Raw genomic sequence first — 24947 nt, 5'->3', positions numbered from 1 at the left:
TATACAAGCGCATACACAGCGCAAGCAATTTGTGAGACTAGCTACACGTATTGCGGGCAACATCTGTTTGCCCGTGTTCTTGAGGTCATGACATGTGTATGCCATTTCTTGCAATGCCACGCAACGATAATTTCAGTTGCATTGCCAAGTTATGCTTGATGAGAGAGAGAGAGAGAGAGAGAAGCTATACACCATCACAAATTGGCTTGGACTCTATGCAGACACACAATGATAATGTAACAAAACACACACACACACACACATACACAGAACAAAGCTTACCAAAATAGACACCAGGAGAATACCAAGTACGTGTAGAGAGAGAGAGAGAGAGAAGAGAGAGAGAGAGAGAGAGAATGGGTGTGGTTGTTACCTTCCCCGTCAGATTCCAAGCAAGCAGGAAAATAAATAATAAGAAAATAAAGCAGAGAGAGAGGAGAGAGAGAGAGAGAGAGAGAGAGAGAGAGAAGACCAAGGTAATACAATGTAATAGCCATCTCAATTGCAAGAATTCGATGCGTAGAACAGACATTCGACTGAATGATCCAGACAAATCGGGAGAATACGTACTCGGCCCGGTACGAGAGAGAGAGAGAGAGGACGGCATCCGGCAGTGGGTTCACGCATGATCACAAATTAACAGAAGTTCCGGGACCCAGAGCTCAGCTCACCGCAACACTCATAGAACCATTCCAGTCGTCATGAATCCTTCCAGCGATCTTCCAGGAGAAGTGATCTCTCTCTCTCTCTCTCTCTCTCTCTCTCTCTCTCTCTCTCTCTCTCTCTAAACCTCAATACATTTTTCCTTACGGTGGTCACAAATTTGTTTGGGTTCTCTCGATTAATGTACTTTTGGGGGGCAGTCTCTCTCTCTCTCTCTCTCTCTCTCTCTCTCTCTATCTCTCACTCTCTCTCTCTCTCTCTCGTAAACCTCAATACTTTTTCCCTGGTGGTTTTCTTAATATCTGAAGTACTTCCCGCGACAGTGATTTCGTAATTAAGTTTCCAACTCAGGTTTTGGCAATTCGCGATGTTTCCAAGACGAGAGGAAAGAATGTCTTGAAATGTCCTTAAAATATCCCGAAATGTCCGCAAAACTACTCTATTTATATGTCAGTTAAAATGTCCTTAGTATACTGCTGTTGTTGATCACTCAAGCGTCCTCAAAATATTGCTTTTAGTTTTCATGATTTTTTTTAACATTCCACGAAGTGAAAATCATATCTTCATTGCTTAAGATGTCCGCAAAGTGCTGTTTGTTAATAAGGAACTTTTCTTGAAAAGCAACATTTCTCTCTCTCTCTCTCTCTCTCTCTCTCTCTCTCTCTCTCTCTGAAAATATCTTCAAACTTCTTTCTTAGAACCGAATTATCTTATTCTCAGCTTCATTGTTTTTTTTATGGAATATCTTCCATAAATTATGTTTCACGGAAACTATCATGAAAAAAGCTAAGTCATTTGTTTATGAATTGAAATATCTCTAAAGTAGTATGATTAACAATTGAATTACGCCATAAGAAAATGGAATTCCTAATTGTGAATCAGTTTAAACGTCTTTAGAATATTTAGAGTTTTAAAAGAATATTCCGTTATGACCAAAAAAAGAAAGAAAAAATTAGCAAATCAAAATTTGCTTTTCGATAAAAACATACTGAGATAAAAGCAAATTGAAAAATATTAAGTGGAAAAACGTCCCCTAAATAATATATATATATATATATATATATATATATATATATATATATATATATATATATATATATATATATATATATATGGGGATATCTATATATATCATATATTATATATTATATATATATATATATAGAATAATATATATAATATATATATTTAACAGGAACGATCCATGCAAAAAAAGTATTATAGTGTGAATATTTGCTCACAAAATTCAACTCTGCAGATTTTTTAATATATATATATATATATATATATATATATATATATATATATATATATATGTGTGTGTGTGTGTGTGTGTGTGTGTGTGTATGTGTGTGTGTGTGTGTATATTTTTTTTAACAGGAAAGTTCCATGCAAAAAAAATTCCATATGTGTGAATATTTGCTCACAAAATTCAACTCTGCAGATTTTTTTTTTTTTTTTTTTTTTTTTTTTTTTGTGGCAAGACGTACAGAGTAACACGAATCTTTGGCAACCCGCATTAGAATGCATTTAATGTATTCATTCCGGATTCACCCATGACTCATCATAACTCAGCTATGCGGAATTCTCTGCTCGTTTGTTTACTCTGAGAGTCGACCTGCGCTTGTTGCATATTGCGACAGTGCAATCGCTGTGCGTTGTTCTCCTACAGTCCTCCCTGAGGATGTTGTTGTTGTTGTGCAATTGGATCTTCGACAGTTACAAGCGGAGATGCAACGATGCAATAAAGTGCCTCAGTGGCGTGATCAGTATGGTCTTGACCTGCCACCTCAGTGGCCGAGAGTTCGATTCTCGGGCATTCCACTGAGGTGTGAGATATGTGTATTTCTGGTGAGAGCAGTTCACTCTCGCCGTGGTTCGGAAGGCACGTCAAGCCGTTGTTCCCGTTGCTGGATAACCACTGGCTCCATGCAACGTAAAAACACCATACAAACAAACAAACAAACAACAATGCATTACTGCCCTAAAACAATTTACCTTGTCCTCTGCTCATTTTTTTCTGTTTCTATTAATCTTTTTTTTTTTTTTTTTTTTTTTTTTTTTTTTTTTTTTGCAAATCAATTATTCTATCTTTTTTTTTCCTAATAGCTGATCTCTTCTTTCTGTATTTGCTATTTTCTCTCGTAAATGCCTTCGGATAAACGCCATTTTCTTTGGAAGCCTGAATTTCAAGTCAATGGCCCCTGTGGGGTTGTTTCATATGAGTGGTTTATGTTCTGGATTTAGTAATCTTACTATACCATAATGAGCGTTATGTCTATCCGTCCGTCTGTCATTCAATCACGGCCAAACGGCTGGTCCGATGGGCATGAAACTTGGCAGGGTAATAGTGGGGACCCCTAAGATGGTTTATAATGGCGTTTCATCCTACCTCCCCGCCCCCCTCCGAAGGGGGTGGGGGTGAGAAGGGATTCCCTGAAACGGAGCTGGTTCTGCTCGTGAAACGGGGCTGGTTATACCCGTAGACTTAGTTACTTTACGAATTTATCATGCATAATTTCTGTATACATTATGACTTATCATTTGGAAAAGAAAAGTTAAAAAACACTAGCGAGTCACTTATATGAAGCAGCAGATGAATATGCTTTAGTAAGGATTGGTAAATTGCTAGTAATAATAATAATAATAATAATAATAAAGAAAACAGTTGTAATTGAATCAAAGTGCTTTCAGAGACGTTTCTAAAGTACAGTCATAAGAATAATTATCAAAACCTTTAATCAAAATAGTTCCACAGAGTGACTACAGTTTTCTGAAAGAAAAGAAAAAAAACTTATCGTACGCTTTCTTATATAAACGGCTAGGAGGCCTTTTTTTTATACACTCCAGTAAAACATGGAAACAAAAATGGACTCTCGACTCCAGATACTCGAATGGAACAGGTTTTGTTTCTCGTAAGGAGGCAGAATTTCTTTCCGAAATTTCTCCGAGATAACTGACAGATTTTTTTTACATTGATATCCAGCGCTTTCAAATTTGAGAATATTAAATTCCATATATTTTAAACGACTGACATGAAAAAGATTTATGTTTTCGCTAGAAACCTGTTATTTTTATCACCTTTTTTGTATTTTGGATTTGTATTAATTGTATTTGTATTGATGAGCAAGTATTCGAATGCAACATATTTCGTGCTAAGAACATTAATCTAATCTATTTTTTTTTCTCGTTCTTTTCAGCCTAAAAGTACACATATGACCTTTTTTTCAATTTTACTTTTTATATTCTAATTCCAAAGAAAAACCGTCTATTCTTTTGCAATGCATTGCTTGCCTAAAAAAACAATTCACCTGGTATCTCGATCATTCATTTATATTCTTATCCATTTCTTTGCTTATCTGTACACTGATATTTTCTTTTTTCAAATTACAGATCTCTCTGTATTCAGTTATCTTCTGTTGTTCGTATCTTATGAACACCATATCTTTTTTTACCCAAATGGTTTATTATATATATGAATCGGTGTTTTTTTTCCTGAATAATAATTATAACAAAGGTAACGGGGTAAGTTTATTATCTTCAATACAAAGATTTTTTTTTTTTTAGCCCAAAGACAAGCGCAACTCTAGTACCCGTTGTAAGAATATAAGAAATATCCATTGACACAAGGGACTTTGAAATAAGTGGAATTTATTTTCTTCAGTTAGAAATGGCTGGGAATCTACGCAAAAAAAAAAAAAAAAAAAAAAATAAATAAATAAGTAAAAAAAAACTCCAGCTCACCTCAAAGGAATTTCGGAAATTCTTTCTCTTTTGGGGGAAATATAAAACCTGTTTCATTCGAGTATCTGAAGTCGAATTTTTTATTTTTTATTATTTTACTGGAGTGTTAAGATTAAATTTTGGCGTCGAAAGTTTTCAAGTCGAAGAAATTTTTAAAATACAACGAGGACGGAAAATGTAGAGGTTAAAAAAAAAAAGGAAAATGTGATGAAAATAATTGTGGGTCTGCATCCGGATTCTGTACTTCCTTACAGTGTAATCATTCGTTCTTCCACAAAAATTATATTGACTTCCATCACAAACTTTCCTGGATATCTGATGAAAATATAACATCAGCCTAGCTTCGTTTGACTTCGAGATAGTTTCAATTAAACCCAGAAGAACTCTGCATTGAAAATAAAGCCAGGAAATCCAATTATCTTAATTAATTACCTTAATTAAAAACAAAGCGCCTATAACTGCCTCGTGCCGTGTAAACAAAAGCTGAATTAAATTATATCCCAAATGAAGGCAGTAGCACTGATAGCTACCGTTGGCCAGACAAAATTAAGGAGGAACAGAGATAAAAGGTCTTTTTTAAAGTTCATCCTCTCTGTCCATTATCTATCCCAGGCATCCCAACAAGCTGGAGGAAGTAAGCCAGCTCTCTCTCTCTCTCTCTCTCAGGTATCCCAATAAGTTGGAGGAAGTAAGCTAGCTCTCTCTCTCTCTCTCTCCCTCATACGATACGCCATGTCTCGCCAGCAATCCAAAGTACGCCAGGAAGGCTGTAAGAAACGACGTCTTGATAATAAGCCTCCATTCCCCTTGTCAGTATTTTTTTATGGACGACGGCTATTCACGTCAATAAACAAGTAACTGTTTGGCAATTATGGCATACTCTTTGGCAAGTCTAGACGGCAGAGCTTCCTGTACGCCTCATACAAGAAGAAGAAGAGGGTGGCGAAGAAGGAGCAAGCGGATGTAAAGTGTAAACAAGCTAGGTTTCGCCGATGTTGTTTTGTTCTGTTGAATCTGTTCAGTGCGTGGCTGGCTGCTCCGTTTGGAATGTTGGTTGATACGTCTGTTTAACTGTTACTCAACTGGTAGCCCACTCGGTTGGGTTAATTAGGGTAAGTGATTATATCTCTGTCGTGGTTTCGAGTCGTTGTTATCAATAGCATTTCAACAGCTTTTCAACTCAAGTGATTTAGGTTCGTACGGAAATGAGCTCGATTTGATCAGAAAGCTCTCAGTCAGACCAACTTCACTGAACGCGATCAAACCTCCCCCCCCACCCCAAGTGAAATCAGCCATGAACGAAACGAGATGACAAAGTCTCGAAGTAAAATGACACGTATCGATCTCACTTCGAGCAAGCGCTTGCTTTCACGTCTTCGAGAGAAATAAAGAGGGAAAAAGGGAAATTTAAAATCGCTTGTGGTCTCTACGTTGCATTTTCTGTTGCTGGGAATTTGTTTTTCGGTTTCAGCCAAGTCACGAGTTCTCGAAAATAACCCGATAAAAAAAATAAATAAATAAACGAGATATTTTGACCTTGTCCAAACTGCCCGGTCGTTGTATCTAAGTAACCTTCTCGAATTATTTAGTTTTTAACCAACCTTGATCTTATCTGCCTCATTTATTCATCTTTTTCTTCTCATTCTGAATTTGCTCTGGTTTTTCAGCTTGGAGGCCCAAATTGGGATTGGTAGTTTGACATGTACAAAATATATGAGAATATTGAAACATTCGTCATATTGGAAGTTGCTATACTCTGGCAGAATGACTTTGCAATCACTGAACGTGTATCATTTTAATTTAACTGTTCAACATTCCTGTAAGACCACCCTAAGACAAAAGGGGTAGGGGAGAGGGAGGGGGAGATGTGTTTGGTTACCTATTATTCTTATTATTATTATATTTGGGGATAATCCTCATCTGTAGGTTTTCTGAAGTTGTGCTAGTAAGGTGTGAAAGGGAATAAAAGCAATAATATGGATTGACCTGGAATAAAAGCAATAATATGGATTGACCTCTGTACACTGGCCAACTTCCGTAGACAAAAAGGACGTCAGATTCAATACTGTTTTTGCGCCCGGAACTTTTCTTTATGCCAGTAACCTGTCCTTTGCCAATAATTTTGTTTGTTTTCTATATATATTTTTGTTGCATGCAATACCCATAGCATTTTTACCAATATTAATAGAATGTCCTGGAGCTGGGTAAGCTGACAGCGAACGTTGCAGAACAGAGCTTCAAAAAACAGCTCGTTCCAGAAGGGGTAAACGTGAGGAAGAAATTCCGGTTGGAATCTGCAGGCTTCTCCGCCCTTGGACCAAATTGCATTTAATACCCAGCACAAAATCAATGGCATAACAAGAGAGCTTTCAGCGTCCAGCCAACCGTCACTGAATAGATTGTCTCACTGGACATTTTTGCATTCCTGGTCTTGTGTGACGCAGTTACGTTGGCAGTCTCCTTCCAGAGGCGGCTTCTCTTACGCCGAAACCGAGCGCATTCTTTTGCGATATGTGAAATGTTTTCTCTTATATCGTCGTCACTTTGGGTTGTTGCATTCGTTGTTACTATTCGACTTGAGCCCGAAGAGAGGACCATTACTTTATTGGGGTTTTGGGCTAAGAATAAGTGGAATACTTGACTCCACGCCCAAAGATAGGTCTATATAGTGCATTTAGGATTTGAGACCTAGGATAGCGGCGTTATTTGACTTTGTGCCCAAAGTTATGGCCATTGCCTTATTGGGCTTCAAGCTAGTGCTAAGAAGAGGTCTTTTGCTTGACTTCACGCCCAAAGATATAGGCCAATTAGTGTTTTGGATTTTAGACCGTGGATAAGCGCATTATTTGACTTTGTGCCCAAAGATAAGCCCATTGCTTTATTGGGCTTCAAGACTAAGAGGAGGTCTAGACTTCGCGCCCAAAGATAGGCCAATTAGTGTTTTGGATTTTAGACCGTGGATAAGCGCATTATTTGACTTTGTGCCCAGAGTTAGGACCGTTGCTTTATTGGGCTTCAAAGACTAAAAAGAGGTCTATTGCTAGACTTCACGCCCGAAGATAGGCCTAATTAGTGTTTTGGATTTTGGACTGGCTAGGCGCATTATATGACTGTGCCCAGAGATAAGACCGTTGCGTTTTTTTGGGGACTTTGTGACTTAGATTATAGGTGTGGTACGATTTGACTTTGAGCCTTATGATAAGCCCACTCTACTTTGATACTAAGGGGGTTAGGCACACGTCATATTTGACTTTGAGCTCAAAGCTGGACTCTTTACTTGTCTAACAGCGAGTAAAGAAACCCTAAGGAGACCCACTATGTACAGCAACATCTACTACAGTCTTCAAACTCTTACTCCAAGTCACTCGCACTCGAAACTGTTGCCTCCTCAGGTCTCGTTGTGACCAGGTGGCCCCACCAAAACAAATCCCCGAAGAGTGCAGCCATAAGACTGACTCTACTGCTCGACCAAGCCATAAATTTCCAGTTTCCTCCTCGATAGAAGATAAACCATAAAAGGGGATAAGTAAGAAGCGCATCGGGGCACTGAAAGAAGACTCGCGGTGACTTGGCAGATCTGAGATCCTGAAGCAGCAGTTGTTGGACCTTTGTTTTTTAGCAACACCAGAAGCGGGGGTATATCTCTCTTAGCATAGGTATTGCCTAATAAGCAAGGTGGGTTTTTATTTATTCATTTTTTTTTATTCTTTTGTCCATTATACTCTTTTTAGGTGCGTGCGCACGTGTGTGTGTGCGTGGCAGGGGTTAGGAGTGATAGGGGTGGAGCTGGAATAGGCAGATGGCCCGATAAATTTTTGGTCAAAACGTCATGACTAAAATCCGCCATGATAGAGAAGAAGAAGAAGAAGAAATGACACCTGTAAATTTAAAACGTATAAATTTAAATCTCAGTTTATAAGAAAAAAAAAACACGTAGTTTGAAGTTTAAAAATCATAAACTTGGTTTGTGAAAAAACATATGGATTCCAGCTTCTCGTCTTGGTCTGAAACTCTGGTTACAAAAGTTTATGAACTTTAAACGATAAGATGATAAATCTTGGCTGATTTACATCTTATGAATTCGAAACTTCTATAATTTTAATGTTGTAGTGTTAACCTTAAAACTTAAAACATAGGAATTTCAATTTATTATTTTCATCCCGGTTTACAAAAAACAATTTTAAGATTTAAGCTTGAAAATATGATAATAATAATTATCAGTTTTTTTAAATTTAGACAATATTAAGATAATTAGCTCGACTGCCTTCCATAATACCGTTACGATAATTTTTTTATGGCAGTGACACAGAAAAAATGATTATATTATTCACTGGGATTTAAAAAAAAAAAATAAACAAAGACTAAGCAAACTGACAAAAATCGTCTTTCTAACCGAATCGCTTCATTTGGGGAATGACATCTTCCCTATGACGTAACTCTGGGTTGATTGCCATGCGCGGAGAGAGAGAGAGAGAGAGAGGAGAGAGAGAGAGAGAGAGAGAGAGCTATTTCGCACCACGTAGATGACGTCAAGAAGCAACGAGTGTCATACCGAATTTCGTCTCCGTGTCCAGAATCGAAGATGATGGTTTGAGTCTAAAAGGCTGAATGTGATGGGGGGCGTGTAGGTGTCATATAGATATATATATATATATATATATTTTATATATATATATATATATATATAGATATATATATATATATCAGGGTGTCCATAAAGTCCCAGGACCATTACGATAAACAAATACTTGTAATGGTCCTGGGACTTTATAGACACCCTAGTATATATATAACACATACAGGTGTCCATAAAGTCCCAGTACCATTACGATAAATAAATACTCGTAATTTGGTCCTGGGACTTTATTTTGGACCACCCTGTATGTAACTACCCTATATATGATATAGTATATATATATATATATATATATATATATCAATTCAAGCTACAAATGTCCTTTAATATCTAAATTCACTTTACCTCCCAAATGATATATTTTCATATATGTACCGAAGGGGAATTTTTTAATTGATAATAATTTCGTCCCCCCATGGGATCGAACCACCGTCCAAATGGACAGGGATGAAATCAGGACAGTCAGTGACGCTATCCAATCAGCCAACAGAGACGCTATATGAGTTCATATCGAGTTCTGACCTTACAATCACCCTCGATCTGGATGCTTTCGTAATTAGAATCGATATGGAACCCCGTCTACCATATTCACCAATTCGACGCGTTTGACAGCACGTAGCCTTTTTGTTAAATAAATAATTATCACATCGAACCGTGATCCATTTTATATATCAATTCAAGCTACAAATGTCCTTTAATATCTAAATTCATTTTTACTTTACCTCCCAAATGAATTATATTTTTCATATATGTACCGAAGGGGAATTTTTAATTGAGTTAAATAATTTTCGTCCCCCCCAATGGGATCGAAACCACCGGTCCAAATGGACATGGGAGAAAAATCAGGACAGTCAGTTGACGCTATCCCAATCAGACCAACAGAGACGCCTAATAAGTTCATATCGATTCTGACCTTACAAATCACCCTCGATCTGGATGCTTTCGTAATTAGAATCGATATGGAACCCCGTCTACCATGTTATCCAATTCGAGCGTTTGACAGCACGTAGCCTTTTGTAACTTGAATTGATATATAAATGGATCACGGTTCGATGTGATAATTATTTATAACAAAAGGCTACGTGCTGTCAAACGCTCGAATTGGATAACATGGTAGACGGGGTTCCATATCGATTCTAATTACGAAAGCATCCAGATCGAGGGTGATTTGTAAGGTCAGAATCGATATGAACTTATAGCGTCTCTGTTGGCTGATTGGATAGCGTCACTGACTGTCCTGATTTCATCCCTGTCCATTTGGACGGTGGTTCGATCCCATGGGGGGACGAAATTATTATCAATTAAAAAATTCCCCTTCGGTACATATATGAAAATATATCATTTGGGAGGTAAAGTGAAGTTTAGATATTAAAGGACATTTGTAGCTTGAATTGATATATAAATGGATCACGGTTCGATGTGATAATTATTTATAACAAAAGGCTACGTGCTGTCAAACGCTCGAATTGGATAACATGGTAGACGGGGTTCCATATCGATTCTAATTACGAAAGCATCCAGATCGAGGGTGATTTGTAAGGTCAGAATCGATATGAACTTATAGCGTCTCTGTTGGCTGATTGGATAGCGTCACTGACTGTCCTGATTTCATCCCTGTCCATTTGGACGGTGGTTCGATCCCATGGGGGGACGAAATTATTATCAATTAAAAAATTCCCCTTCGGTACATATATGAAAATATATCATTTGGGAGGTAAAGTGAATTTAGATATTAAAGGACATTTGTAGCTTGAATTGATATATAAATGGATCACGGTTCGATGTGATAATTATTTATAACAAAAGGCTACGTGCTGTCAAACGCTCGAATTGGATAACATGGTAGACGGGGTTCCATATCGATTCTAATTACGAAAGCATCCAGATCGAGGGTGATTTGTAAGGTCAGAATCGATATGAACTTATAGCGTCCTCTTTGGCCTGATTGGATAGTGTCACTGACTGTCCTGAATTTCATCCCTGTCCCATTTGGGACGGTGGTTCTGATCCCAATGGAGGGGGACGAAATTATTATCAATTAAAAAATTCCCCTTCGGTACCATATAACATGAAAATAGATCATTGGTTTGGGAGGTAAAGGAAGTGAATTTTAGATATTAAAGGACATTTGTAGCTTGAAATTGATATATAAATTAGAATTGGGATCACGGTTCGATTGATGAATTAATTATTTAAATAACAAAAGGCTACGTGCTGGTCCAAAACCTGCTCCGAATTTGGGATAAGCATGGTAAGAAAAAAAAAAAAAACGGGGTTCCATATCGATTCTAATTACGAAAAAGGGTGCCAAAACAATCCCAGATCGAGGGTGATTTGTAAGGTCAGAAGCGATACAATGACTTATAGCGTCCTCTGTTGGCTGATTGGATAGCGTCACTGGACTGTCCTGATTTCATCCCTGTCCATTTGGACGGTGGTTTCGAGCCCCATTGGGGGGAACGAAATTATTATCAATTAACAAAAATTCCCCTTCGGTACATATTAGAAAATATATCATTTGGGAGGGTAAAGTGAATTTAGATATTAAAGGACAATTTGTTTATGCTTGAATTGATACTAGAAATGGATCACGGTTTCGATATTTGATAATTATTTTATAACAAAAGGGCTACGTGCTGTCAAGAAACGCTCGAATTGGATAACATGGTAAGACGGTGGGGTTTCCATATCGATTCTAATTACGGAAAGCAAATCCAGATCGAGGGTGATTTGTAAGGTCAGAATCGATATGAACTTATAGCGTCTCCCCTGTTTGGCTGATTGGTATAGCGTCACTGACTGTCCTGATTTCATCCGCCCTGTCCATTTGGACGGTGGTTCGATCCCATGGGGGGACGAAATTATTAATTCAATTTAAGAAAAAAGTTCCCCTTCGGTACCATGATATGAAAATATATCCATTTTGGGAGGTGAAAGTTGAATTTAGATATTAAAGGACGATTTGTAGCTTGAATTGATATATAAATGGATCACGGTTCGATTTGTGATAATGTTATTTATAACAAAAGGCTACGTGGCTGTCAAACGCCTTCGAATTTGGATAACATGGTAGACCGGGGTTCCATATTTCGATTCTAATTACGAAAGCATCCAGATCGAGGGTGATTTGTCAAGGTCAGAATCGATTAGAACTTATAGCGTTATCTGTTGGCTGATTGGATAGCGTTCACTTGACTGTCCTGATTTCATCCCTGGTCCATCTTTGGACGGTGGTTCGATCCCATTGGGGGGACGAAATTATTAATCAATTAAAAAATTCCCCTTCGGTTACATATATGAAAATAATATCATTTGGTTTTGGAGGTAAAAGTGAATTTAGATAATTAAAGGACATTTGTAGCTTGAATTGATATTATAAATGGATCAGCGGTTTCGAGTGATAATTATTTTATAACAAAAGGCTCTACGTTGCTGTCCAAACGCCTCGACAATTGGATAACATGGTATGACGGGGTTTCCATATCGATTCGAATTACGAAAGCAATCGCCAGATGCGGGGACTGATTTGTAAGGTTCAGAATCGATATGAACTTATAGCGTCTCTGTTGGCTGATTGGAATAGCGGTCACTCTAGACTGTCCTGATTTCATCCCTGTCCATTTGGACAGGTGGTTCGATCCCATGGGGGGACGAAATTATTATCAATATATCCCCTTCGTACATATATGAAAATGGATATCATTTGAGGTAAAGTGAATTTAGATATTAAAGGACATATTTGTAGCTTGAATTGAATATAGAAATGGATCACGGTTCGATGTGGATAATTATATATATATATATATATATATATATATATACATATATATAATATATATATTATATATATATATATATATATATATATATATATACAGGGATGTCCATAAGTCCCAGGACCATTAAGATAAACAAATACTTGTAATGGTGCTGGGACTTTATGGACACCTTGTATATATATACGATATATATATATATATATATATATATATATATATATATATATATATATATATAATGTGCGTGCGTGTTATGATTGCAGGACAGAGAGAGAAAGAAAAGGGATGGGGAGAGAACTGACCCCTTGTCTCTCGGCAATTAATTGAATGGAAGACGCTGATGTGAAGGATCGTTCAATCCTTCATCTGTCTGTCTGTCTGTCGTCCCCCGAAGAACAATTTCGCAGACTCTCGTGGGAAGATCCTGGAGTTATCTTTAGGCCTTTTCCGTGGATAGAAAACCCACTGCTATATAGTATATAAAAAGTATTTACGAACTGTGATACTGCACATAAGAAAGCCACTAAATAGTACGTAATGGTTAAGACGCAGGATTTCGTTTTTTTTTTTTTTTTTTTTTTGTTTTTTTTTTTTTTTTTTTTTTTTTTTTAGGGGGGGGGGGTTCAATGTTAGGTGGTTGGGCGTGGGGTGGGGTAGGAGGACTCACCTTCAGAGGTAGCAAGAGAAGTATTAAGAAGACACTGACGGCCCACAGCATGTCTGCAAAAGGAACAAGAGAGAATGCGTTAATTTCCTGGAAACTGGAATTAGAAAGAATGATCCGTTACCTTCCAATTCGAGAGAAATGATACAGAATCGGTCTCCTGCGAAATGCAGATGGAAAGAGTCGGTGTTCTGCAAATTAAATATTATTTCAACTGGTGTCTCCTGAATTTCACGTGTATCCATTGTATTTTATCTACATTTATCACTTTTCCCCATAACTTGTCTCTTTGAAGTTGTTGGTTTATATTTGGAGCTTATTTGGGTTTATTTTCTGCCGACTGTTGACTCTGTCCATAAAGGTTTTCAAATGAAGATTTAAAAGAAAGAAAAAAACGATCATTATCGTTCTACACAAAATGATAAAGAATCAATTTCTCCCAAAGTTAAAAAATGGGAATAATTACTTTCACGAGAGAAATGGTATAATGATCCAAGCATTCAAGACAGGGTTGGTGAGTTTTTTATTTAAAAAATAAATAAATAAATAAATAAGTGATTTATTTTATTTTTTATTTATTTTATTTTGTTCTATTTTTTTTTATTTGTTAGCTGTTTTTTCAATCCTTTCTTTCCTCAAAATGTATTGTATGACAGTTTTGGCCTAAAGTATGTGCTTCCAATGTTTTTTATATCAAAATAAAAAGATGCAGCACAGTTATGCGTAAGTTTTTATTAAGCTCCAAACCATATTTTTTCCATTTGTTTGCTTTCAAATTTAAAAATTTTTTAAAATTTTAAAAATCATGATTTTTTAATGAAAAAATCAATGATTTAATCACTTGATTAAATCAGTGTGATTTAATAATTTACCAACCCTGATGCAAAAGGAGAGAATGACTCCTGTTCAAAACAGAAACAAAGAGAAATCATTCAATTATCTCATCAGTCGTTTCAGCCCTGACATAACAACAGGAATTATAGACAGAGAACCTCACAGTCTTCAGTGTAATATGTGGCGTGTCTTCAAGGCTCTTGAATGTAGGGATCGAGTGTATGGCATTAAAGCAATGTTTATAGGGTGCGTTCGCCGCTGTCATTTTATCGCTCCCGAGAAAACACCGGTCACAACCGCCACTCGCCTCATTATCGCTTACTCGGGGAGTTGTTGTTGTTGTTATTCTGGCCCTTACTGTTTTCGTTCGGGGGCTAGGAAAGGTCTATGGAAGAGCCTAAAAAGATCTGAAAAGGATGTTTCACGTTGAGTTAAAGATACAGGAATTTTAGGATAGTATATTATTTATGATTTATTTATGAGAATGAAAAATGTAAAAAATAAAAATTGTGCATGTTAAACGGCACAGAACAATGATTTCTAATAAAATATAGCGCATTTATTTCAATATTCAATTGGTGAAACGACACTCTATTTGACCATAGATTTCAGCACGCGTCCCCAAAGTAAGCTGGAGGTAGGATCACGCCTTGTTTTGTAATGACCACAACCAACTCTAGAAATGAGATAAGTTCTGTAACAGAATGTAAAAGTTCTACCACTGCCAATAAAATGGTTCATCCTTGTCGCTCTTTACTGGATGTTTCAAGAGATTGGAGAAGGAATCCAATATTAGGTAGAGAACTCATATTGGTATGAGAGAGAGAGAGAGAGAGAGAGGCGACGCCCAGTAAGGAGGGATTCATGCCCGCGCTACCACATTCTTTGCATCTCTTTCCAGGTAGGTAAAGTTTAACACGCCTTCAAAATAAAGGCTTATCTATATATATGTATACGTATATATAGTGTATATATATACATATATATATATATATATATATATATATATATATATATATATATATATATATATATATATACTATTACATTATCTTCGAGGTCAATTAAGACTACCCACCACACACTCATCAAAATATCAATCAGTCACGCTAATGATGCAAATGACAGTTTTTCGCGTCGTAATTATTGACCCATTATGACTTTTAAATCATTAAACCAATTTCTCTCTCTCTCTCTCTCTCTCTCTCTCTCTCTCTCTCTCTCTCTCAATGCAACAATAAGGAGGGTCTTTCACGTGTCTCGAGATTTGGCATCACGGCTTGAGTCCAGCTGATGTCTCTTTCTCTATTTACTTAATCCTTTATCAGTATTTTAATGATTTCGTGTTTTTTTTTTTTAGCAAGGGCAAGTTCAGTCTTGTGTATACTGACCTGACTCGCCGGGAGACTCTTATGTTTAATTGGTATGTCTGTATGAGCTGTAGTTATTCGCTAGTTCGTATTAAAGAACATTTTCATTATGTAACCGTAAGTTATTTTGCGTCTTAATTCTGTAAAGCATTTTCGAAGATACGATGCTCTTTCAAAGGAAATACCAGTTATACTTTGAGAGAGAGAGAGAGGCGGGGTGGGGGAGGGAGAGCACGTCGTATATCATTTTGTTGTCATAATAATTGTCTTTTTTAAAATCCTCATAGTAGCACGAGTCTTCAAATGGAGAAAAAAATCCACAGTTATGTAAATGTACATATAGTTAAGTTTAAAACTTTAATGACAGCTTCCCGAAAGCTATTCTTGAAGTTTTAAACTTAAATATATGTGCATTTACATAACTACGGATTTGTTTCTCCATTTATGTTTTTCTTGTTGCAATTATTGGGATCATCAGTTCATCCTGTTGTTGTTTTGAAATTCAAGCTAATTATTCTCCCGTCTTTCCTTTGTAATATATTCTTACATCCTTCAAAAGATGTACATTAACAATGTCATTAATCTTTCATAAAAAAAACAGAAATAAACTTCAGTACTTTGATCATTTAATTAATCAAGTTATAAACAGTAATATACATTTGTCACAACATGAAGTTAAGTAGCATCGGGTCTGATCACTGCTTGGTCAGGTGACCAACAGAGAGTATCCAATGGCAGTGGGCTATACTAGCAATGATGGTAATACTGCTACGACTGCTAGCTCCTGCAGGCCAGCCCACCTGGCCCCCACAAAAAAAAAAATTAGCTAGTATTAGGAACTTGCAACAGACCGTAGAAACTCGTTCTAATGCCCGGTAGCCAACTTCGTTTACAAATATTTACCAGTTGCCTGAAACCAGATCTCTCGAGTGAATAAAATGTTCACTAACATCCCCTCCCCCCCTGCCCAGCCCTACCCCCACAAACACACTCCACGCCCGACATACCCCCCCCCCCCCCCCCACACCACCCTGCTCTGAAGGTTGCTAAGTTCAGGACGCTGCTGATGATAGTCTGCCAAGATGGTATTGATTTCAGAGAGAAATATCTCAATGGATTTCCGCTTTTTACTGGAGAACCCCGTTGTCGATTTTCTCAAAAGACGAGTATTATTATTATTATTATTATTATTATTATTATTATTATTATTATTATTATTATTATTATTATTATTATTATTATTATTCGAAAAAAAAACTCTGATAACTTACCATTTTTAAGTCCACTCAACTTCTCTGTAATTAAGAAAAACATTCTTCACCAAATATAATAATTACAGACGTACAGATGTTATTATTATTATCATTAATGTTATTATTATTATTATTATTATTATTATTATTATTATTAGAACTGAAAATTTATTCATATCAATAAATTTTTCAAGAATGAAAAGAAAACAACTGCCACCAATAATAATAATAATAATAATAATAATAATAATAATAATAATAATAATAATAATAATGATAATAACTGAGAATCGAGTACAAACCAGTCAGTTCATAAGTTGATTACGGAAGTTACGCTGCAGAGGTCGGAGCCATAAGGTATTAGCGTGAGGGTAGGAGGAGTGAGGTTACGAGGGGTGATACTGGGTACGGCGTGCCACGATTGAGGCCGAAGGAGTGAGTGAGTATGGAGATTCGTGAGGGTCACGGAAAGAAGGAGAAGATGAGCCACATCCGTTTAAGTATCCTGTCCAGACAGCAGCTGCTGCGCATGCGCAGCCGGTCGGTCGGTTGTAGTCACAGTACTGACACGATTCACGAAAGTGAGGAAATATTCTGTCTATTTTTTCCTCCATTTTTTTTTTTTATTTATAATTTCCTTTCCTTGTACTTCGATACTTGAGATTATAGGTGTAATACATCCCATGTGGGAACTTCTTTACATACAAGACATGCGACGCGTGGAATAAACTGCCACCCGAAGTTGTAAACAGCAACAGTGTGGAAGAGTTTTAAAAGAAAGCTAAACAAATCATTAAGACATTTTAAACGTAAACCAGACAAGAAATAATTGATGGAAACTAGAATGAAGAGATACAACACATCCCATTGTGAGAACTTCTTCACATACAAGATATGCGACACATGGAATAAACTGCCACCAGAAAGAAGTTGTAAACAGCAACAGTGTGGAAGAGTTTAAAAGAAAGTTAGACAAAATCATTAGGAGGACACTGTGAATGAACAGTAAAACCTGCTCCCAGAGATAAATGAGCACAAGATGTTTCCCCTTAGGATGGACTAACAAGTCTTTGAGACATCCTAATCCTTGTAACTCCTTGTAACTCTCTCTCTCTCTCTCTCTCTCTCTACGACAGTTTCTCATCCGTATCTTTTCATTCCGTGGGTACGATTCATCCAAAACCCAGGGACATCCTAATCCGTTCCAAGGAGAGGCAGGGCCGATCGACGCGGATGGGGGCATTCTCAGGGCACGGGGAGCTGTGATCGTGGCATTCACTTTCGAGAATTCGGCCATGCCCAGTACTACTCACCGGGTGATCTCGCCAGCAGCGGCCGAAGCCACCCATGGGGGCATGGTCAGGCCTAAAAGGGGACTGAAGTCTGAAGGTGGTCAAACCACCAAAATCCGGGACGAGAAGATGGGACCAGAGAGAGAGAGAGGGGGGGGGGGGGGGGCAGTGCCGCGAGAGTAGGGGGGGTGTGCCGGGAGGGACTTGGAGGGGAATAATAGTTCCTCCAAAGGAGGGTGTGGTGTTGGGTTTGGGGGGGGGGGGGTGGGGGGACGGGGTAAGATGAATTAGGCCTGGTTTTGCTAACAATAGATCCGGCAATTACAAGGTTGGAGGGTCCTTTGCCCTGATTCTCTCTCTCTCTCTCTCTCTCTCTCTCTCTCTCTCTCTCTCTCATGAAGGAATAATACGCCCCTGTGCCTGTCTATCAAAGTGTGTATGCCCACGCTCCTCTCTCTCTCTCTCTCTCTCCTCTCTCTCTCTCTCTTCCGAAATGTGCAGTCTACCCTATTCCCTCTGGGAAAGAGTATATCGCTATCGGAGAAAGAGAGAGAGAGAGATTATTCTAATCGAGCGAATATATATAGGATAGAGAGAGAGAAAGAGAGTTACAAGGATTAGGATGTCTCAAAGACTTGTTAGTCCATCCGAGGAGACATCGTGTGCTCACTTATTTCTAGGAGCAGGTTTTACCGTTCAATCACAGTGTCCTGATGATTTTGTCTAGCTTTCTTTTAAACTCTTTCACACTGTTGCTGTTTACAACTTCTGGTGGCCGTTTATTCCATGCATCACATATCTTGTATGTGAAGAAGTTCCCACAGTGGGATGTGTTGTATCTCTTCAATTCTTGTTTCCATCCATTATTTCTTGTCTGGTTTTCGTTTAACGTAAATAGGTTACTGTCTACTTTTAGTTATGCCTTTCAGTATTTTGGATTTTTCTATTAGTTGTCCCCGTAATTGTCGTGTTTCTAAGCCATACATGTTCAGGCTCTCTAGTTGGCTTTGGTAACCTATTTGCTTGATGGATGGAATTAACTTTGCGGCTCTTGCTTGTACCCTTTCTAATCTATTTGTGTCCTTTCTTAGTGTTGGTGACCAAAACTGTATTGCATATTCAAGATGAGATCTAACTATTGATGTGTAGAGCTGCAGCACTGTTTTCTTGTTTCTGCATTTGAACTGCCTCTTTATGTATCCCACTAGTTTCTGTGCCTTCTTTTCAGCTTTTATGTACTGTTTTGTGGATTTTGAGTCCTTGGTAATAATGACTCCAAGGTCCTCTTCTTGTTCTACACTGTCTATGTCATTCCCAAGCAGTATGTAGTTGGCATGAGGGTTGTTTGTTCCTATTTGTAACACTTTACACTCATCCAGGTTAAAATGCATTTGCCATCTTTTTGACCACTCTCCTATTTTCTTTAGATCATTTCTTAAACTTTCTACTGTCTCTGGGTCTGCTGCATTTACATCTAGTTTGGCGTCGTCTGCAAATCTGGCTATCCTGCTAGTTAATCCTACATCAATGTCATTAATATAAATAAAAAACAAGAGCAGGCCCAAAGACAGAACCCTGAGGAACTCCGCTTGTCACATCTGCTCATTTTGATTCTTCATAGTTTATTACGACTCTGTTTTCTATTAGTTAGCCAGTCTTCGATCCAGTCAGCTGTTTCTCCTACAATTCTAAAGCTCTAACTTTTGTCATTAGTTTCTTGTGTGGAACTTTAGTCAAAGTCGTTTTGCAAATCTAAGTAGAGTATATCTATTGGACTACTACTGTCATAAATACCAAGCATGTTATGGAAAAACTCCAAGAGGTTTGATAGGCAGGATCTGTTTTGTCTGAAGCCGTGTTGACTGTTTAACAACAGGTTGTTTCTTTCCATGTGATCCACACTTTGTTCTGCAATTATAGACTCAAAAATCTTACAAGGGACCGACGTTAGACGGACAGGTCTATAATTTCCTGACTCTTCTCTTGGATTTTTTTCTTTTTTTTTTAAACTGGGGGCACATTACCTAGTTTCCATCCTGTAGATGCCTTTCGTGTTCTACTGTTTTTCTGTAGCGTTTAGATAGGTGAAGAACCATCTCCTCTTTTAACTCTTCAATTTCTCTTGGATGAATCCCATCGGGCCATGAGATTTGAGAGAGAGAGAGAGAGAGAGAGAGAGAGAGAGAGAGAGAGAGAGAGAGATTATTCTAATTGAGCGAACATATAGGAGAGAGAGAGAGAGAGAGAGAGATTCTATTGAGCGAATTATTATAAGAGCGAACATATAGAGAGAGAGAGAGAGAGAGAGAGAGAGAGAGAGAGAGAGAGAAAGAAATTATTCTAATTGAGCGAACATATAGGAGAGAGATAGAGAGAGAGATTATTCTAATTGAGCAAACATATAGGAGAGAAAGAAAGAGAGAGAGAGAGATTATTCTAATTGAGCGAGCATATAGGAGAGAGATAGAAAGAGAAATTATTCTCATTGAGCGAGCATATAGGAGAGAGAAAGAGAGAGATTATTCTAATTGAGCGAACATATAGGAGAGAGAGAGAGACAGAGAGATTATTCTAATTGAGCGAACATATAGGAGGGAGGGAGGAGAGAGAGAGAGAGAGAGAGAGAGAGAGAGAGAGAGATATTATTCTAATTGAGCGAACATATAGGAGAGAGAGAGAGAGAGAGAGAGATTATTCTAATAGAGCGAACACATAGGAGAGAGAGAGAGAGACAGAGAGAGATTATTCTAATTAAGCGAACATATAGGAGAGAGGGGGATTATTATACTTGAGCGAAGATAAAGGGTAAAAAGAGAGAGGAAAGATAAGAGCTAAATAGAGTATAATCTATTTGAGCGAAGATGTAGAGAGAGAGAGAGAGAGGGTACAGAGAGTACGAATAAATCGTTGATGAAGCATGCCGAAGAATTCGCACCCTTCTTGGCCGCTCAACAATGTTACTATACCACGGGCAGAGGCCGATGGAGCGGGCGTCTCGATCCTGTTATGTAGCCCAGGCTTGAGGAAATGACAAAAGCAAAGCGAAGTGGGGAAGATGAAGAATGAAAGCTACTGTGAACGTCTTCTGGGAAACGGTCTTTTCGTTACTATCTCCTCTGTTTTGCCCTTTTTAATGTAATAATAATAATAATAATATAATAATAATAATAATAATAATAATAATAATAATAATTTCCTCTAATCACGTTGGTCCAAAGATAAAAATGAATATCTCGAAGCTAGCGTTTAATAAATATGTATTTTTTAGCGTCCTTGCCCGCGAAGCATCTTACCGTTTTCTATTCCTAGTCTCCCATCCTTGGCAAGTAACGATAGCAGCAGCTAAGTTAAGCTAACTTCACTGCCAGTTTTACTCTAAGCTTTTAAAGTGAGCCGGTGCTAGCATAGCAGCGTTATGGCGATCGACATGGAAGTTGGTGTTTCATGGATCATTATATAGTTAAGAAGTGCTACGATCTTACCATTTTCTTGACGGCTTTGGTTTCAGAGTCTTCGTTTATCTTGGAAGGTTAATGTTGTTTATTGATTTTATGTTGTTGGGTGTTATCGCTATTGAACAGGAGTGTTCACTTGATGATCTGGATTCCTGGAATATTGTTGCTCTTAAACCTTGTAACTTCACTTCTGTTTATTGTTGTATAGTTTTGATATTCCTGGGTATCTCGTTCGGTTCCTTCTACGTACCCCCACTGATGAACGTCCTTTTTATTTCAGGAGGTCTTGCTTAAATCATCGGACGTAGAAACTTTTATCCTCTACGGTTTGTGTCACTTTGTAAGTTAAATATTTTAACAGTAAGTACGTAATCACTAAGAAACTACTTGGACGAAACCATGTAAGTTTTTTTTTTTTTACTTTAATTACATAAGTTCATTTTGTTGCAACCCCCGACCCTTTCAGGGGCGGCGCCCTTGAAAGGGTGGGGGTGACACACTGCTTTCGTAGCGGGGTCTTTGGGCCCCGCTATGTTAGCTGTGGTGTCGTAGCAGTCTTTATTTTTACAATACTTCTAATTAATCTGCCGGACATTTTTCACTTATCAATTATTAACTTTTAAAAGTTCATGGAATTATTTTAGGGCCCTACATTTTTCATTTATCAATTTTGAACTTTTAAATATTCCTGGAAGAATTTTAAGGCCCTGCTATAGTTTGTTATTAATGTGTTAGACTTTAATGGTCAGTGACTGGAATAGTAATGAAATAAAGGGACGACTTTTGTTATATTTCGTTGTGGGTTTTTGTAATTTGCTGGTTTGTATTTCAGAGCCTCTTCATATTTAATAATTGTAATTTTATTTTTTCCTAAAGTGTATAGACTTGTCCTTAAGTCCCTTTTTTGGTTATGAAGTGTCGCGTATACATATTTAGTTTCGAAAATTAGTAACTTTTTTTCCAATGACTTTTATAACTTGGCAGTTTTGTAAATTTTTTTAACGTACCTGCCTTTAGTTTCTTATGTAGCTTTTTATCTACAGGATACATTCAGAGTAGTGAGTTCACCCCTCGGCGTACTCAAAAGCCGCAGGAATGTTGAAGAATGGCTGGGACACTTTGAACATAATTTTGAAAAAAGGTGATTATTGATGAAACTGATCTGCTGGCTTTTTTGTATAAGAGGGTGTTATTTAGTGAAATAAAAACAAATTTCGCCTAGACTAAAGCATTTCTTCAATTTGCCTTTAAAAACAATAATGGTACTATTTTTACCCCCCTACTCCCCGATCATAATCAAAGGGGTGTATTACGGTAATTGAGTGTTCTTGGAACACGCCAGAGGATGAAGAGAAAATGTTGGGATAAATATGTCTTGGTTTTAGTCTTTTAAATTCTTGAATTAATGGAAATAAGTCAGAGGGTTGTTCCTGCAACTTTTAGTTTTATTTTAAACCAAGAGTTCAGTAAACAGTTTGAACAGTTCAATAAAGCAATAGATAAGTAATAACCTTAATTGCCGATGTATAAGTCAGGAAATGGTTGGGATTTCGGGAATGAGTAATTACAGTAAGTAATTACAGTTAGTAACAGTCTCTCGGTTGTGTGGAAACCAGTTTTGAAGTTGACAGAGCAGAATAAAGTACAGTAAATTAGTAACGACTATACTGGCCATAATCTAGTTAGCCTGAACCAATGCAAAGGATAGCAGTCTGGTTTCTGTTATTACGAGTGACTTAAGTTACCAGGATTTAATTAATCCTTAACTAATTTGTTTAGGCATTCGGCAAAAGTTGTCAATGCAATAGGCTATGCAAAACCAGACTAATAACTTGATAGCTTAGCGGGGCGTGCATTTAGTATACCAGGCCTTCGGCGATATTATACGTAAACAACATTGACAATGTACTTAATCATATACACCCATCCTTATCTATATTCAGTCAATACTTTTAATAACTTCTCGGTGGGAAGTTCTGTAGAATTGCCGGAACTTGCTACCCAGGAATACAAGTAGGCTGTTGGGTGGGTCTAAAGGCCTGTCCAGACGAGCGGGCCTGATCGGCGTGGTCTGGGACTCTGGGGGTTGACTGGCAAATTCTGGCGGGCTGGGCTTACGCGTGAATGTTGTCCACACGGGTGAGGCGATGGAGAGGTGGGCGGGGGTGCCCGACGATGCCAGTAGTGTGTTCAGTGCAGTACGATAAACATATTGTGTAGCATGATGATTGCTTTGTGTGTGATGAAAAAGAAGCCATCGGGCACCACAATGGTGATTTTGCTACAAGAACCATCGGGCAAATTGACTGTTTGCCCGTCAAGTGTGATTTAAGGTGCGTTCACACGGTCGAACAATGTCCGACGGACAATCATTGTTACCATATCATAGGCGAAGCAGGATGACGTCATAAGCGTTGAAACGATGGAAGTAGATCTGGCAACAAACAGTGGTACCAGATGAGGTTGTATACCACTGTTTTTACTCTGCTCACAAGGCAAAGACAGGTAGACAATTGTTAATTGGTAACAATGTTTGTCCGTCGGACATTGTTCGACTGTGTGAAAGCACCTTTAGAGGGGAGGTCCGCCGATCAGGCCCGGTCATGTGGACATGCCTTAAGGTCCTGTCCACACTGCTGGGCACTGCCCGGCAGGCAAACGCTGTTCCCATAACACTTTTTCACTGTACTGACTGGCAGAGTATGGAGCCAGAACGATGAGATTGTCTGGTAACTGCTTCAGAAGCGAGAGAGAATATAAACGGCTGGAAATGCCCGACGTGCATGCCCGCTAGTGTGGACAGGCCTTAAGGTTTTAAAAGTTTTGGAGAGCTGAAGCTAACAGCACTTATGCGTAATACTGGGCAGCGTGGACTCCTCTTTCTGAAGATACTGGAGTGTACGCGCTAAAGTAGGAAGGTAAAATTGAAACTGAAGTGTTTAAACATTGAGGGAGGTCATATAACCATTCTAGAGTCGGGAAACTGGTAACTTCCCCTGCAGGTTGCAAATAAAGGCATGACCAAAACAAAACTAAACTAGTTTATAGCCATTTCCATAGATTACTACAGGTGTCGCAAACTTCAGACTATGATTTTTTTTTTTTAGGGCAAGAGTAGGGGTTTTTTTTTTTTTTTTTTTTTTTATTTTTTTATTTATTTTTTTTTTGAGGGGAGGGGACCCCGTTAGTGAAGACCTCCTGTGTAATAGAAAAAATACTAAGTGAAATCTGTAACTTCTGAGCATTTATGGCATCAA

The 24947-nt window shown here is 37.9% G+C and overlaps 1 protein-coding gene and 1 long non-coding RNA gene across 2 annotated transcripts in view; one reads left to right on the top strand and one right to left on the bottom strand.

The window, feature by feature from the left end:
- The window catches only part of LOC135226502 (uncharacterized), an 87444-nt gene that overhangs the window by 5871 nt on the left and 56626 nt on the right, over positions 1–24947 (bottom strand). Inside the window, exon 2 of the mRNA XM_064266121.1 lies at positions 13490–13542. Within this exon, the coding sequence (XP_064122191.1) occupies positions 13490–13540 (51 nt within the window). The 5' untranslated portion in view covers positions 13541–13542. The remainder of the gene's footprint in view (positions 1–13489; positions 13543–24947) is intronic.
- Positions 4833–23578, top strand: LOC135226503 (uncharacterized). The gene is made up of 3 exons (XR_010317238.1): positions 4833–5519; positions 21971–22091; positions 22734–23578. It is a non-coding gene; the product is annotated as an uncharacterized LOC135226503 (long non-coding RNA).

This window comes from Macrobrachium nipponense, chromosome 14, assembly GCF_015104395.2.
Source record: "Macrobrachium nipponense isolate FS-2020 chromosome 14, ASM1510439v2, whole genome shotgun sequence".
NCBI classification, from domain to species: domain Eukaryota; kingdom Metazoa; phylum Arthropoda; class Malacostraca; order Decapoda; family Palaemonidae; genus Macrobrachium; species Macrobrachium nipponense.
This window is presented reverse-complemented; position numbering and strand designations above follow the sequence as displayed.